Source organism: Malus sylvestris, chromosome 10, assembly GCF_916048215.2.
Source record: "Malus sylvestris chromosome 10, drMalSylv7.2, whole genome shotgun sequence".
In the NCBI taxonomy this organism is placed as follows: Eukaryota; Viridiplantae; Streptophyta; class Magnoliopsida; order Rosales; family Rosaceae; genus Malus; species Malus sylvestris.
In genome coordinates this window covers 3,672,888-3,688,266 of record NC_062269.1, presented here as the reverse complement: position 1 = coordinate 3,688,266, position 15,379 = coordinate 3,672,888, and the positions used below count along the sequence as shown (strand labels likewise).

The 15,379-nt window shown below is 36.6% G+C and overlaps 2 protein-coding genes across 13 annotated transcripts in view; both read right to left on the bottom strand.

Annotated features, from left to right (window-relative positions):
• Window positions 1-15,379, bottom strand: part of LOC126587404 (NAC domain-containing protein 82-like) — an 80,577-nt gene that overhangs the window by 6,883 nt on the left and 58,315 nt on the right. The gene's annotated exons all lie outside the window — the stretch shown is intronic.
• On the bottom strand, window positions 17-1,256 carry LOC126587412 (60S ribosomal protein L6, mitochondrial-like). The gene is made up of 2 exons (XM_050252474.1): window positions 1,128-1,256; window positions 17-785 (listed from the first exon to the last, which is right to left on the bottom strand). The coding sequence occupies exon 2, from the start codon at window positions 769-771 to the stop codon at window positions 463-465; it is 309 nt and encodes a 102-aa protein (XP_050108431.1). The 5' UTR covers window positions 772-785; window positions 1,128-1,256; the 3' UTR covers window positions 17-462.

Below are 15,379 nucleotides of genomic sequence, written 5' to 3'. Positions count from 1 at the left end.
CGAATGATGAAACAAATTTATAAGGCAAATTGTAACTTCAAAGTTTTCAACATGTTCAGAATGTGTACATTACCACAGTACAACAATTATTCCTTTCTCACAGTATACAATTAGACCTTCACCTACCTCATTTCTTATCAGTTCAGTGACAACTAAAGCATTGACATGCGATTTTGAAGGCATGATTCTATGATCTCATAGGCTAGTCCTGTCCAAGAATAAATCATCAGAAACATCTAAATTTAGTGTGCTGTGAGGTTTAGTTCATCTCCGCTGTGGTTTAGCAGTAGGCGAAACCGGACATCCAAAGTGCAAAATCAGGAAAGCCGCGAAAGTACAGACAAAGAAACCTAAATGAGGATAGTTTGAAAGAGAATCCCATGCCACTAGAATCTTTTGATTACAACCAGAAAGCAAATGGAGAAGATTACCATTTTCCAGCATAAGGTTTGAGATATCCAATCACTTAGACTTCTTTCCTTGCTTCTTCTTAATAACTTCGTCGACATACATTATACCCTTTCCCTTGTAGACCTCGGGTGGCTTACAACTACGAACAGCGGCAGCAAACTGGTGCACCCTATCTTTATCAATTCCGGTGCAGCAAACTACATTGTTCTTGAAGCAGAAAACCCGAACAGCAGGAGGAACGGTCAATTCAACCTCATGACTGTAACCCAATTTCAGATACAACATGCGTCCTTCGGCTTCCGCTCGGGCCTTGTAACCCACACCCACAATCTTAAGAAATCGAAAAAATTTGGCTTCCATTTGAATAGATGCTCCTGAAAACACCCAAACCCAGTAATCATTTCGTCTTACTGTTATCAAATTAAGCTAATTAAATTCACATTTCAAACCACATGCAAGTAACATCCACGTTCCAATACAAAAAACTGGAAAACAAAATAAAAAACCCAGAAAATATTATAAAAATTCAAAATTTTGATGGACCCAAATTTTCCTCAATCTCACAGAGCACTAAAAATCCAGCAAATGAATATATGCATGTTTGTTTCTTTATGTATGTATAAATCTGTTTATATATACTGAATATATATGTAGAGAGAGAGAGAGAGAGTAAGCAACTGGAGATTATTGCAACCAGTAAGAGGTCATAGGCATACCCTATTTGCTGCAGAACCCCTTAGAGTGCGGCAATCGGCGGAAGGCGGAAGTTTTATGGGTTCAGAGGAGGAGGAGACGCTTTGAGAGACCCAAGGAGATTTGAGTGTAAAATCGAAAGTTGGTTGGGGATGGGAAATAAATTGGACTGCATTGTTGATTCAAAGCCCAATGTTTGTTCTCTGGATCGGACCTAAAGCTCAATAATTTCAGCATACTTCATTGGGCTAATGATCAAATTGATGAAGCGCTGATCCAATGCGGTAACCGAGTGATTCCCGCACTTTTTTTTGACCTCTTACACTCTTTTTGTTATGAACTCCCGTACATTTGTGGTAATTGGTATGAAATCATAACATTTACATTACTATACCATGTATAGTTATTGTCACGTTGAGAATCTGAGATACTTAAGTGCGACTATTAGAATTAGCCTTAGCAAAATCATGCACTACTTGATAACATGATACAAACACGTGAAAAATTAGTATATAGGTCGAGCCTTAAAGGGTCATGTTGATAACAAATGGACTTGGTAGTGGCTCATTAAGAAATTAAGTTAATGTATTTTATTTTTATTTAAGATATTGAATATATAAATTGGATATGAACATTTTTGTCAATTAATAATTTTATCTCTTCAAATGTTTGGTTATACACATTATTGTCACACAGTTGGTTGGGGATTTGAGACGAAGTATTTAGGCTGAATTACATAATCAGTCAATCATAATAAGATATTGAACTCACAAGGGCTAGGAATGCACTACTAGATCTACAACGTTATTTGTGTCTGTTGACCCTAAAAACTACCAAGCCTACGTGGCGCGCAGGCCGAGTAATTAATGAGCTAACTACGTCCTTCGGTGAATGCGGGACGTGCCAACTCGTCGGCCGAGCTCGGCCGAGGAGTAAATTTGTTGATGTTGCGTTGGGTCGCGCTACTGACTTCTGCGTCTTGCGATTGCGGCCGAGAAAGGAACACGTCTCGGCCTCTTGGGCTCTCGAACCTGAAGACAAGGTTACTATTCTTACGAAGTTCGATATCAAATTCGGCTTTCAATGTGCCGAATGTAATAACTGTAACGCCTCACTTCGCCGAGAAGGCTGATGAGATGACCTCGACCAATAAGGATTTAGAAACCCTTCTCGACCGAGACTTGGATAGGTAATCAATCGTTCTCGCCACAGTGCTGTTGATGCCAACGGAAGATACTGCGAGACCGACTGACTCTACGGTGACAGAGCTATCTATGCCGACTTAAGATATCACCGGTTGCTTCCACAGTGCTGTTGATGCCAACGGAAGATGTGTCAGCGAAAAAAGAAAAAGAAAAATCACAAGTTGTGAGAGTTTGCGCAGGGCAATTTTGTATTGATTTTGTGGTCTTGAATGATGGTCTGCCGCTTAGTATTTATAGAGATCTGCATGCTCAAGTCGTGGAAACCAATCCCAATTGTACTGTGACTCTAAGTCTTTATCTGTTGCTAATCCCACACCTTATCACATCAACCACAACTTGCCGACATCTTGAGAACCTGACCTTCCATCAAATTCGGCTTTCAAATATTTATCCTGATGCAATCTTGGCAATATTCAATGCACTTTGTTGTTTTGATTATGTAGAGAATAAAAGAATATTATTTTATTCTTTACCATCTCTATCTTTCGCATGCCCCAAGAGACCATATCCATTTTAAATTATATCTCCTTTTAGATGGCACTTATCACTAACTTTTTGCTTGGTCAAGTTCCAACTTGATCCATTCTCATCCATGCAGATCCTTTTTCACATCTTTGTGCTGATCACTCCACGTATACACAAATTGCATGAAAGGTCCCTCACCCACACGCATATGCATCTCGCATGGAAGAAAATCTGTAACGCTAAACGGCTTCGATCACTCGAGCCGATTGTGTAATTTTAGGCCCAAACAAATTCATTATTAAAGATAACTATTATGATTAAAAATCATAATATTATCCTAACAACAAAATTATCCGAACTTTTCTATCTGACGGTGTGGAGCTATGCTTACTCAACGGCCTCGATCGCTTGGACCGATGATGTAAAATCGGGTCCAAACAGTGTCATATGATTTTTTTACTTTTTGTGTTATTAAATGTGAATCAGACAATGTGAATATTGTGAATTACCTTTTTTGACCACAACAACCCACCACTTGTAAACGAACGTTTAATCCTAAAGTAACTGTTGGGTTGGTTGAATTACAAACGTAAATTAATGTGTTACTATTTGAAGCAAATTTGATGTCTTGTTTCATATGCTCTTCATTAACTAGTGTTGGTTGCATTGTCACGGTCGTCAACTGATCACAAATGAAGTGTTGCTTGCATATCAAGATCGGTTTATGCTTTGTGAATATGAAATAGTCATATAACCAGAAAAATTAACCATAATAATTACAGCAATGCAAAAAAAGTTTCCGCCAATCGGTTTAATTTTGTACATAATTTTGTTTAATTAATTAACTTTTAGTTTGACTTCAAACAACTTCAGTTGCAGAACCAAATGGTTGAGTCTCACATAGGTTAGTTTTCTAGTACAAAAGATTTTCATACCGCAAACAGGTATTCGACGTCCTATATCTATTATTTCTCCTTCCAGGGGCCGAGGGGAGAGCGAGAGTCGAACTCTGATCAGATAGAGTTCTTTCGTTGCTACCCGCATGCAGAAATGGTTGCTCCAGAAACCAATTATATTCATCATCAAGTACCCCAAGTAACCATAACAAAAGTTGTTCTTTCGTTGCTTGCTGTTCTAGGGTTTGTTCTCTACTTGTTTGCCGGTCTTGTGTACATGTCGGAAACCTATTCTCCGAAACCCAGATCCCTTAAAGTGCTCTTGCATTCTTTGACGACATCAAACTTCCATCTCAAATCCAGACAGCCATTGAACGCCAGCGAATGGGAATCAACCATAACGATAAAGAACTACCACGCGGACAACATCAAAATACTCATCAACAGCCTCGAGAGCGTCCTTTATTACAAAGACAAAGCATTTTCATGCGCGTCGCAGCCCAAAGTGCCAATACGAATCCAGAGCCATAAGCAGCGGACAGTGAACCTGATATTTAAGAATTCATCATGTCCGGATGGTCCTTCTTCGAATCCAGCGCTAAATGACGAGGCGATTAGAGAAAGGTGCAGATCAGGGCGTGTGAGGTTGAGCATGCAGATGAAGATGGTGCTTGCATCTGACATTATTAGATCACCTTTTTCTGGCAGATTTTCAGTTCTTGATTATAGGTATTTAGAGGCATTGCATATTGAGTTTGTGCATGGAATAAGAAAGGGGAGATTGGTTGGTGGTGATGTACAGATGAAGAGAAATTCCACTTTGTCAAGTCACGCTTATTAGTCAATTCCTTTTAGATTACTTGATTCTTTTTTTTTTTTTCATATTATTTTTCTTCGACGTTTAGGGTTTAGGGTTAATTGAAAGGGTGAATAGATTTCTTGTTCGTAATCAATCAATTTTTTTCTTTCTAACTTATTCAGAAAACCAGAAATTCAAGTTTGAAACTGTGTAGGAAAAATAATGCATGGAAAAATGGATGATTATCTGGTGATCATACATCTCTTCTAGAGTAAAATTCTCCAAACGTATATATTTAGACTAGGTTGAGTTTTAACAAACTAAACGTAAACTCAGATTATAAGTGGTGGACATATTACATCTTCATATTCAACTCACTGTGTCCCAGATTTAATTATTCGCCTTCCCGTAGTATAGCTTACTAGCATAAGATAGCCTTGCCAATCTTGATGGCTGACTCCAAAATTATAGCTTACTAGCATAAGATAGCCTTGCCAATCTTGATGGCTGACTCCAAAATTTAGGAGACAAAATTATATGCGGAGAGGATGAGATCTACGCTGATGCCGGTGAATACGCAAAGCATTCAGAGGGTCTTTTGGGAGTTTGAGGCAAAAAGGGGATGGATGATTCGAGATCACAGAGGAGGAAGATGTATTAAGATTTGAGAAAGATCAGAGATGGATTAGTGGTCCGTCACTAATCACACTGACAAAGTCCCAAACTTAAATCATTACTTGTGAATTCAATAAATGTAAAGTTTTATCATAAAAAATCCGGATGAAATAGGAGTTAAGACAATTTGATTTAAGTTGTGGTTTGTTATGCAATCGTGTGAGACTTTTTTACTTTATTCAGCTAAAAATTCTTCAGCACCCCTACCATTATGTCCACCATATACTACCACCATCTTGCCATTGTCGTAACCACTGTCACCACCCTTACTAACCTAACATTGTGATGCCACTACCACCATCTTTCCATGGCCGTTGCCACAATCTTGCCATGCTCATCACCACCACCGTCCACTTCCACCTCTAAACACAATGTCGTCTACAAGCACAACCATCACCACACCCCATGCCATGGTCGTCAGCACCTCTAGAGACTTTGGTTGCATCTACTACTACCATTTCACCCACCACCTCTGCTACCACCATCGTTGCTAGGTGTCAACCATCTCACCACCAAATTCCGGCAACAAATTTTACATCTTCCAAAAATAATAATTTCCATAAAATATAAGTTTCTTACTCAAACCTAGATTAATTGTAAAAACTTATGAAAGTCAAACTCTGCAAATGGCGTTTACTGAGGTGGTAGAAAACAATTATACCTATACATCATGTTGCTGATTCGATCCTTACTGATTTTCCTTCTCCTAACAACTTACTATTTAATTCACTAATATTATCGTTTGTAAGGAAAAAAACAAAAGTAATTTGAAACTCTTATTTTGTTTTCTTGACTTATTCATAAAGATTGTAAAAGTTACAACGATTTATTTCAAGAATAATACTAGGCAGACTAATTTTTTATAGCAAATTTGTAAACCACGCGACGTGCCATCAATAGAAAATAAGCACGTTAAACAACATTTAAATAATAATATAATCAAAAGTCATATCGTGTAATTTAAAATGAGTAATGTTAGAAAGACTAAATGTGTAGACAAAGTTTTGAAAATTAAAGGATATGAAAATTAATGATTGATTTATTACTTAAACGTTTGATAAACGTGATTATTCTTATTGGTGACACATTATTTAGTTTGTAAATTTAGTCTTCCTATTATTATTTATTTAAAATAAATGGTATCCCTAACATTTCCCTGACTTCGGGATGATTTGGGAGTGAGGTGCTTAAAAAAAAGCACTCATGAAAAAAAGCTGTGAGGGTTTTAGGTGTTTGGTAAACTGAAAAAAATGGCTTATTTTGAAAGCTGCTGTAAGAATAAGCTGAAATTAAAGGAAAAAGCTGAAGCTGCTATTTGCAGCTTTGGAAAACTGTTTTTTTTTCAAAGTACACGGAGCTACAGTGCTCCTTTAATGAAAAGACTCACTATCAGACTGCTTATTTTTTTTTTTTTCAAAAGCACTTTTACAAAAAAGTTTACCAAACACTCTGCTGATTTATTTCACAGCCGCTTATTCTCACAGCACAGCCGCTTATTCTCACAGCATTTTTTTTTCAAAGCATAACAATACCAAACCAGCCTTTCCTCATCAAGATTCAACTCATTCGAGGCATCTACACTCGCATGACACGTGTAATATGCACTCAAGCCTACTTCTCAAAATCACCATTTAACCCGTATGATAGCCTTCTCCATTGTGTTTGAAAGCGGGAAGATCGTCCTATGTAAATTAAAAAAAGCAAAAACCAGAATTCAAACCGATTTCTTATTTTCTTTGAAAAATGAAAACATCGAAATCGAAAATACGAATTCAATGATCTTGTCAACCAAAAGACGCAATTTTTTTTCCAATTTTGAATTGTGAATTTTTAATTTGTGATTAGGGAGATGGATTTCCATGCGATGAAGGGCTGATTTGGTATTGCTGTGCTTTGAAAAAAAGCTGTTGTGAGAATAAGCGGCTGTGCTGTGAGAATAAGCGACTGTGAAATAAAGTAGTAGAGTGTTTGGTAAATTTTTTTGTAAAAGTGCTTTTGGAAAAAAAAAAGCTTTATGATAGTGTTTGGTAAACTTTTATGTAAAACAGCTGTGACTGTGTGAAATGACCAAAAAGGGTATAATACTAGATGTGCTATTAATTTAATTTTCTTAACAAATAAAAGTGAATTATAATATACTTTATTTTTAAAAGAAAAATATTTATAAACTTTATCTTAAATATTAATTAGTATGACAAACTACTTCAATTGAAATATTTTATACTGAATAGCTAGGATTCATTAATACAATATTGTTAATGTACTTGAAAGTAGTCTAATTAGATGCATTCATTAAACTTGCCGCTATTCTATTTCTTAATGCTTCTATCTCATGGAATCCTTCAACTTGATAATTTTGGTATTCTTCATCATCATCATCACTATTATCACTCTCTTCACAATAGTCCCTGGGGTCATCAAAATGACGATCACGTTCAGAATACCTCCGTATGTAGTTATGAAGAGCCATTGTAGCAATGACAATCTTCACTTTCATCTTTTCTTACAAATAGCCACTGGAAAATGAAAATTGAGGAATTTAGAAGGTTTGTTCAATTTCATACCATTCAAAAAACAAAATTTTGGTCATATACCTACTTCATATAAGAAAGTACATGTATATGTCAAACAAATCATATCAATACCAATATTTGAAAGTGATGTAATTGAAAAACTTTAGTGGTTAACAACAAACGACTAAATAAGCATTTAGTTCCACCTACTTTTTCCTTTTATTTGGGGGAGGGGAATGGTGAGTGACAAACACTTGCCATGTTGATGCAGCCCAAAAATGGGAACCACCAAGGAAAAAACAAGCAGACAGAAATATTGCACCACATGTGAATCATTGCTCATATAGTTTAAGTGATCATAGCAAAATTCAAAGTAAAGCACAACTAGTGTGGTTCTCCAACTAAATTAACTAGGAATTAAAAGTCACGATGGGCTGCAGAACACAACATCTGAAACTAAATTAACCATAAACCATAACTTTTTTAAACAACTGGCTTCATAACAAAGGTTCACAACATGAATGTGTTAGTTTTCAAAAAGTATAACACCAATATTGAGCTCTCCATTAACCTAACTATAGAAATGTGAACTTCGATTTTCATTTACCATCGTATCCATACCATCCCCACCAAAACTTCACATTGAGTTAATATAGGCAGTAAATATTAATTATTTACATACACACAAACGCAAACAGCAGTTGGCAGATCAAATTCACATTTCCACATTGAAATTCACAATATTTACCCTAAAAACATCATAAAGTTCAATCACAAACAAAGAGAGGTGAGCCTGTTCAATGTCAACCCCCATTGGGAGAGGGGCTTACAATTGTAAGGCTTCCAAATTGTAAGATGAGTAAGGTTTGAGGAAAGACCCTATTCGAGAATAGGTGTCAAACCGTTGCAGTAAGCAATTGACAATTTCTCGAGAGGGTTGAGGTTCATGCCATGTGGAAGGGTGTCCAATTTTGAGCAACTGGCCAATGTAAAAAAGGTTGGCGGCTCTTGTTGGCAACCCTCCACTGGGGAAGCAAACAAGTCTTCCACAATTTCGAAGATAGAAAAATTGCAGACTGGTAAGGTGGCATAGGCCCTTGGGTAGGGATTTAAGGTTTTCACAATCATAGATATCAATGAATTCGAAACAAGTGTTATCTTGTAAGAAGCTATCGCTTATTGACTCCAGTTGGTCACAACAAATGCAACAAAATTAAGCACGGAAAACAAAAAACCCGAAATTTCGACTACCAACCTCATCGCCCGTTCCCGCTTAACTAAGAAGATAATGAAATCTACTCCCCAGCGCACAAATTTTCTTGTCTCTCAAATTTTCTTGTTTCCTCCACAAACCCTAATTTTTTCCCCAATTTTTCCCCAATTGTTTTCTCCATCCCCAGTTTTCTCGACACCAATACACTCATCCCTTTGCTCTTTCCCACCCCTCTTTCACTCTCCCCATCCCCAAATTAAAAAAATCCAAACAAATAAATAACAAAATTTTAGAGAAGAGAAGCTTACCAGAGGAAAGAGGGAAGCCGACGGTGATAGAAGGAGGGAAGGCGACGGCTGGCGCTGAGACCGACGGAGAGAGAGGAAAAGGAGGAGGAGGAGAAGATGTGCAGCTGTAGGCAACATAAGAGAAGAGGGCGATTTCAGGAGGGCGTACGAGAGAGAAAATGGCGTGAATGTGTGAATTCCAGGAGGGCGTGCGAGAGAGAAGGCAGAGAGAAACGAGGGCAACATTGGTAATTTGAAAATTTCATTAAAAGAATTACTGTAGCTATGGTCTTGATCAGTATGTTGTTCGAACCATACATTTTTCCAGCACATCACTTCCAAGGGCACCCTTTTGCACACTTTGCTATGACTTTCAATTTCTCATTCCTAGGAAAATGGATTTCTCCATATCCATTCACTAGGGAGTACATGATGACAGCTCGTTTAAATTAGACATGATCCCTGAAAACAAGCCCGAGTGTAAGAGTGCGATTCTTCATGTCTGTTTTCTCATTGAACTTTGGAAATCGCTCATGTTTTTTGCCTCCTTCATCATCCCAAGAGTGTACACTCTCAAGAGCATCATAGTTATAGTTTGGATCATCAACCACATTTTGTTCGACATTTGCAATATCAAATTCTTCTTCCCTTTGCTCTTCTTCTCTTTCCCGTCTTTGCTCAGATTGCCTTGCACTTTTTTACTCAGAATGCCTTGGACTTGCACTTCTTTGCTCAGATTGCCTTGCACTTCTTTGCTCAGAATCTCTTTCATCAAACTTGGAAAACACTGGGTTATCGGCATCACTCCCATATTCACTCTCTTCAAAGTCACTATCATCTTTTTCAGTAGTTTCTTCATTCTCTTCTTCAACATTCCCCTCTCCTACATCCCCCTCGCCTACATTCCCCTTCAAACTAATAGGTACATCAAAGAATACTTCAGTATCCCCCTCTCCTACATCCCCCTCGTCTACATTCCCCTCTCCTACATCCCCCTCAGTATCCTCTTCTCTTACCTCAGCCACAGATTTCCCCTTACTCTTATCTAGCCCTTCACAATTTTTGTCTTTCTGACCATTCCCTTCTTCAACATTTATCTCTCCTACCTCAGTCACACATATTTGTACTATTTGAGATGTGCAACAATCATCTACTTTTGGACCTTCAATAGCTAGCAAGCCTTTATATCTTATTGGTTTACGTGTTGCTGGCCCAACATCTTCCCCTGAACTACTTATCTCCTCAATAACCACTTTACTTGGACCTATGACTTCCATGGAATTCAGAAACCGTTGCTCTTGGGTTACGACTTCTTCTGTCGTTAATTCTTCGATGTACATCTCAATCACTTTGTCTTTTGGTACAAAATTGCACATGGACAGAACATCGGAATCACTTTGAATCTGCTTCAAACCATTGGAAAGGTCCATGTTGGGAATCTTGAAATAATAGTTCATGAACCGCTCAATGTATCCAACTGCCTCCACCATATCATCTATCATCGGTAGTGACATGAGGTCTTTATCATAGTTATCTATATATGTCACTTTTCCCCCAACGTACATGTCATAACTTATCTCCCCACCATGATGCAATTCAATAGAGAATAGTTCTGGAACAATTGAAATTCACACAAACAAACCTTAATGAAAAGCCAACAACAAACATAAGCAATTGCATTTTAACCTAAAAAACCATTCTATATGCAACTATATGCAATTGCAACAAACCACAACTATATGCAAACAGCCAAAGCACATTAACCATTTCTCAACAACAACAAACCACCTTATCTTCACAAGAATAAACAAACCAACAAAGAAACAAACCCACTATCCAACCACCTTATCTTCACAACAATAAACAAAGCAACAAAGCAACCAACCCATTATCCAACAACTCAGTAACCATTTTGAATTAAGAAAGCATAAACCGTCTTTTCAAACAAGAATAAACAATGCTAGAAAAATAAAAAAAAACCCACATTCAACCCATTCCAACACCGTAAGAACCGTTTCGAATTAACAAAGCATAAACCACATTTTCAAACAAGAATAAACAATGCTAAAAGAATAAAAAAACACAAATTCAACCCATTCCAACACCGTAAAAACCGTTTTGAATTAACAAAGCATAAACCACATTTTCAAACAAGAATAAACAATGCTATAAGAATAAAAAAAACCCACATTCAACCCATTCCAACACCGTAAGAACCGTTTCGAATTAACAAAGCATAAATCCACCTTTTCAAACAAGAATAAACAAAAAAAATAAGCACACTATACATTTGGAATCATCAAAAGCACAAAAGACTTACAATAGGTAGGCGTCGTTTCGTCGGGATTATCGTGCACATACCACCCCATGGTGAATCCTTCGATTTTCCTTCGAAGCCAATGGAACCCAGATGAAAGCCCTTTCCAACACCAATGAAGTCGGGGAAACGAGTCGACAAGATGATTTGGGTTTTTCGCTGAATTTCTGATCTGATTGATCGAGATTTGGAGCCGTGAGAACTAGGGTTAGGGTTCTTGATTTTCTGGATTTGGGAATGGGGAATTAGATCGGCAGGATTTGGGTATCGGGGGAGGGAAAGCAATTCGATTGGCACACTTTACAACGTTCCCTTACATTTTTAAAATTTTTTAAATTTAAATTTAAATTTTAGTGGAATATCCATGTGTCGTCATTTGAGAAAGCCACGTGTATTAGAAATCTAGCTGGATTCCATTTGGCGGGAAAACATTGGGTGTGGTGATACGTGGAATCCATCTAGGCGAGGATCTGGGCCCTGGATCAAGTCATGTCAGCATTTAACTGATCAATCCACGGACAAGCTAACAAAGGTATAACATTGGACCAAATTCTAAAGATGAGGTATGACATTGTCAATTTTAAAAGATGAGGTATGAAAGTGTCTTGATGGCAATAGTTGAGGTAGTTTTTTGTACTTTACCCAAGAAAATTTCACAAACACAAAGACATAACTAGTTACCAAGTCATTGATGAAAAATGTGCAACCTCAGAGGGTATTGGAGGAGCTTGGAAAGAAGTAGTTGAGGTGACCCTTGAAGCATACCTCATGCATATATTCATTAGTTTTTTGCTAGTTTACAATATTTTTTGTAATGGTACTTTTTGATGGAACAACCATTTTTAGTATGCTATTGTAATGGATTGCTTCTTTCAAATGTGAGTGTCAGATGCTAAAATAAAATGTCTGCAAAATGTAGTATCATACAGTTCATTTTATGCATGGAGATTTTAAATTCTATCTCGATCACACGTTGATCTTTTAACATTGTGTTTTGATATGTTTTTGAGCAGTTTGGATCTTCAAAATGATGGAACTTTAGAAGGTAGATTGGAATGGTTAAACTTGTTTTTCAGGTAACTAGGGGTGATTTTCCCAGCAATTGCATCAAAAATAAGGTTTCCAATTTTCATTTCAAAGATTCCTATGGTTAAATGTAGAACTTAAGAATAAACTATTAAAACTAACAATAAACATGATAAAAATACACAAGTTTTAATTTTTTGGGATTCTTAGGTCTTGTTTGGCAGCTCGGACTATAATGACTATTTATAGTGTAAGTTTGTAACATTTTGAGGAAAAAAATGGAATTTTAAAAATCTTTAAATGCATTCCAATTTCTATCCAAATTATTTCGGAATTGGATTTGGAAATTTAATGACAAAATTGTAAAAATCCAATACAACTTGCAGCCTCCCTAGGCTAATCTGTTAAAACATATCTAGATTCTCCTCTTCCATTTTCTCTCTCCTCCTGTCCTCTTTTAGTTGAAGGCTCACGATGATGTCATGTCAACATCTTATGTTGACTTCTTCATAGAGACATACATAGGAAAGTGAGAGAAGGGGATGGGTGAGAATTTGAAGGGGAGAATTATGCTCCCATCTCGAGATACGTAGTGGTTGTAGAGATGGACATGGTGTGATAAAAGCAACAATGGTAGTGGTGGCAACGGAAGTGGCAGTGATCTGACGTGATGTTAATGGTGGCAACAATACTCACAACAGACATGAGTTTGCGCATTCCACCACAATGACATCACCATCTCGAAACAAAAAAGCAAAACCTTTTCAATTTTACCATTTTCAAAACCAAATCCAACTCCCAAAATTTGAACCCAGAAAATAAAAAACCCAGATACCTAAACCAGATTCAACCCCTATCTCCCACCTTTGAGCCAATAACACATGCATCCCGCCTCCTACTCAAAATTCAACCCCCATCTCACACACGGAGGCAAAGGAAAAACAAAGGGAACAACAAAGCAAGGAGCAACTTGGTACAGAGAACATGAGGGCGAAATAAGGGAGAAAGAGGGGTGAGGGGAGGAAGATAGTGGGGAGAAAACAATAGGAAAACTTGATTCTAGAAAAGAACAAAAGAAAAAGTAGAAGTAATAATATAATATTAATAAATATAAATTAAATTAATAATAAAATATTAATAGGTACAAATTAAATAATATAATATTTGAATTATGTTTCTTAGTCCGACACTATACCAAACGCTTTACTAAATCAGTTCAGCTTAGTCTATTCCAATCCAGTGTAGCTTAGTCCCTGAAGTTAGTCCAGTCCGAGATAGTTCGGTGCAACAAACGTACCTATAAAGTGATATATTTCAGTTGTACATATTCATTCAAATTTTCATAAACACTATATAAATTGCTTTCAGCTCTAGTACTCTTGTAGCCATTCTCAAATTTTACTAATTTGAAATGCATAATTAAAAGTGATGAGAAGCATAACGAATGCAAACAATAGATGCATATGGTTATGACTAATATTAACAAAATACTTGTAAAACACCCCTATATTACCGTATGGTAACATTATATAGATTATCAGAGCTTTATCACAAAATCAACTCTTAATTAAAAAATTGTTTTTTAACTATATAAGGAAACATCGGTATCTAACTTGGACTTATACAAGAAAAGATTATATACAATACATACCAAAAAGAGTGTAGTAGCGTAAACATTATCGCATAACCACTCCAAATGACTCTTTGGTCTCCCATTCAACATTAGATCATTTGGAAGTTTAACTCGTCCTCTTGCAGGTGTTTCATATGACAGGTAATGCCGATGTAACCGATGCCTAAATTGAGAGTACAACTTCATCATCTTCTTTTCAATATATTCAATCATCTTTCGGATGGGAAAGGTCCACCACAAATAATACTTATTATTGAACATAAATATATGCAAGTGAGTGTTTGAAAATACTATAAATAAACTGAATTAATTCAGACTCACAAGCAACTGGAAGGTAAATCTACATTAGAGCTTGAGCATCTTTAATTTTGAAAATCATGAAAGTATAAGAATTTCATGTATGTATAAACAAAGGTAAATTTGCATCAAAACATAATTAGATTAGAGCATAATATAGAAATTTTAAAAGCTGACTTATCAAATTATAGACGTTCAATCACTTTACTAGTTTCAGCTTCCTATCTTCCCAACAAAACATTTTCTATTTAACACTGATATCTCAACTTTTGGTTGTACACCACAAACTACAAATCACAGGGCATAATACATTTCTGCAACAACGTTCATCATAACAGAAGGAAGGGAAAAGGAAGAGCACCACCAAATTGGGAAGCCAAAAATGTTTACTTGTTATAATTCCATGTCAAAAAAATGATTTAGTATCAATTCAATTGTTGAACCATAGGATTTTCCAGTATTAGTCTTGCGCCTTTTACGGCTGACCCAATTAAACACCACACTTATTTATCATTATGTATCAATAGATGGTGCCTTTGTCTTGATTTTTTTTTCACAAGATGATTACCTAAACTACAGAATGGAAAATTCGAACTTAGAGTGCAAATGAGTGAGCACACTACCTTACTCAACTTGCATACCTCACATTTGGTCTTTGGTATTTGGTGACGAGGATTTGATTTGATAATAGACGAATAAATTAACTAGTGTGAACCCACAATGAGTCTGTACGAAAAAACGCACATCATAAAGGGTTGAGTGCATGTATCAAGGTGTACACCAAATTTCTTAACATTCATCCAGAAAGTTCTGTAGTTCTCATGTCCATTTGCTCATTGCTTCTATTGGTCGCCAGTAGCCGTAACAAAAAAAGGAAGACAAATAGCAAATTAAAACTAAAGTTTCACATTCTATGGACCTAGTTAAAGCTAAGAACATCTCACATACT

What these genes read in the sequence shown, in the direction of transcription:
- LOC126587412 (XM_050252474.1), bottom strand. Translation starts at nt 771, where the DNA reads ATGGAAGCCAAATTTTTTCGATTTCTTAAGATTGTGGGTGTGGGTTAC.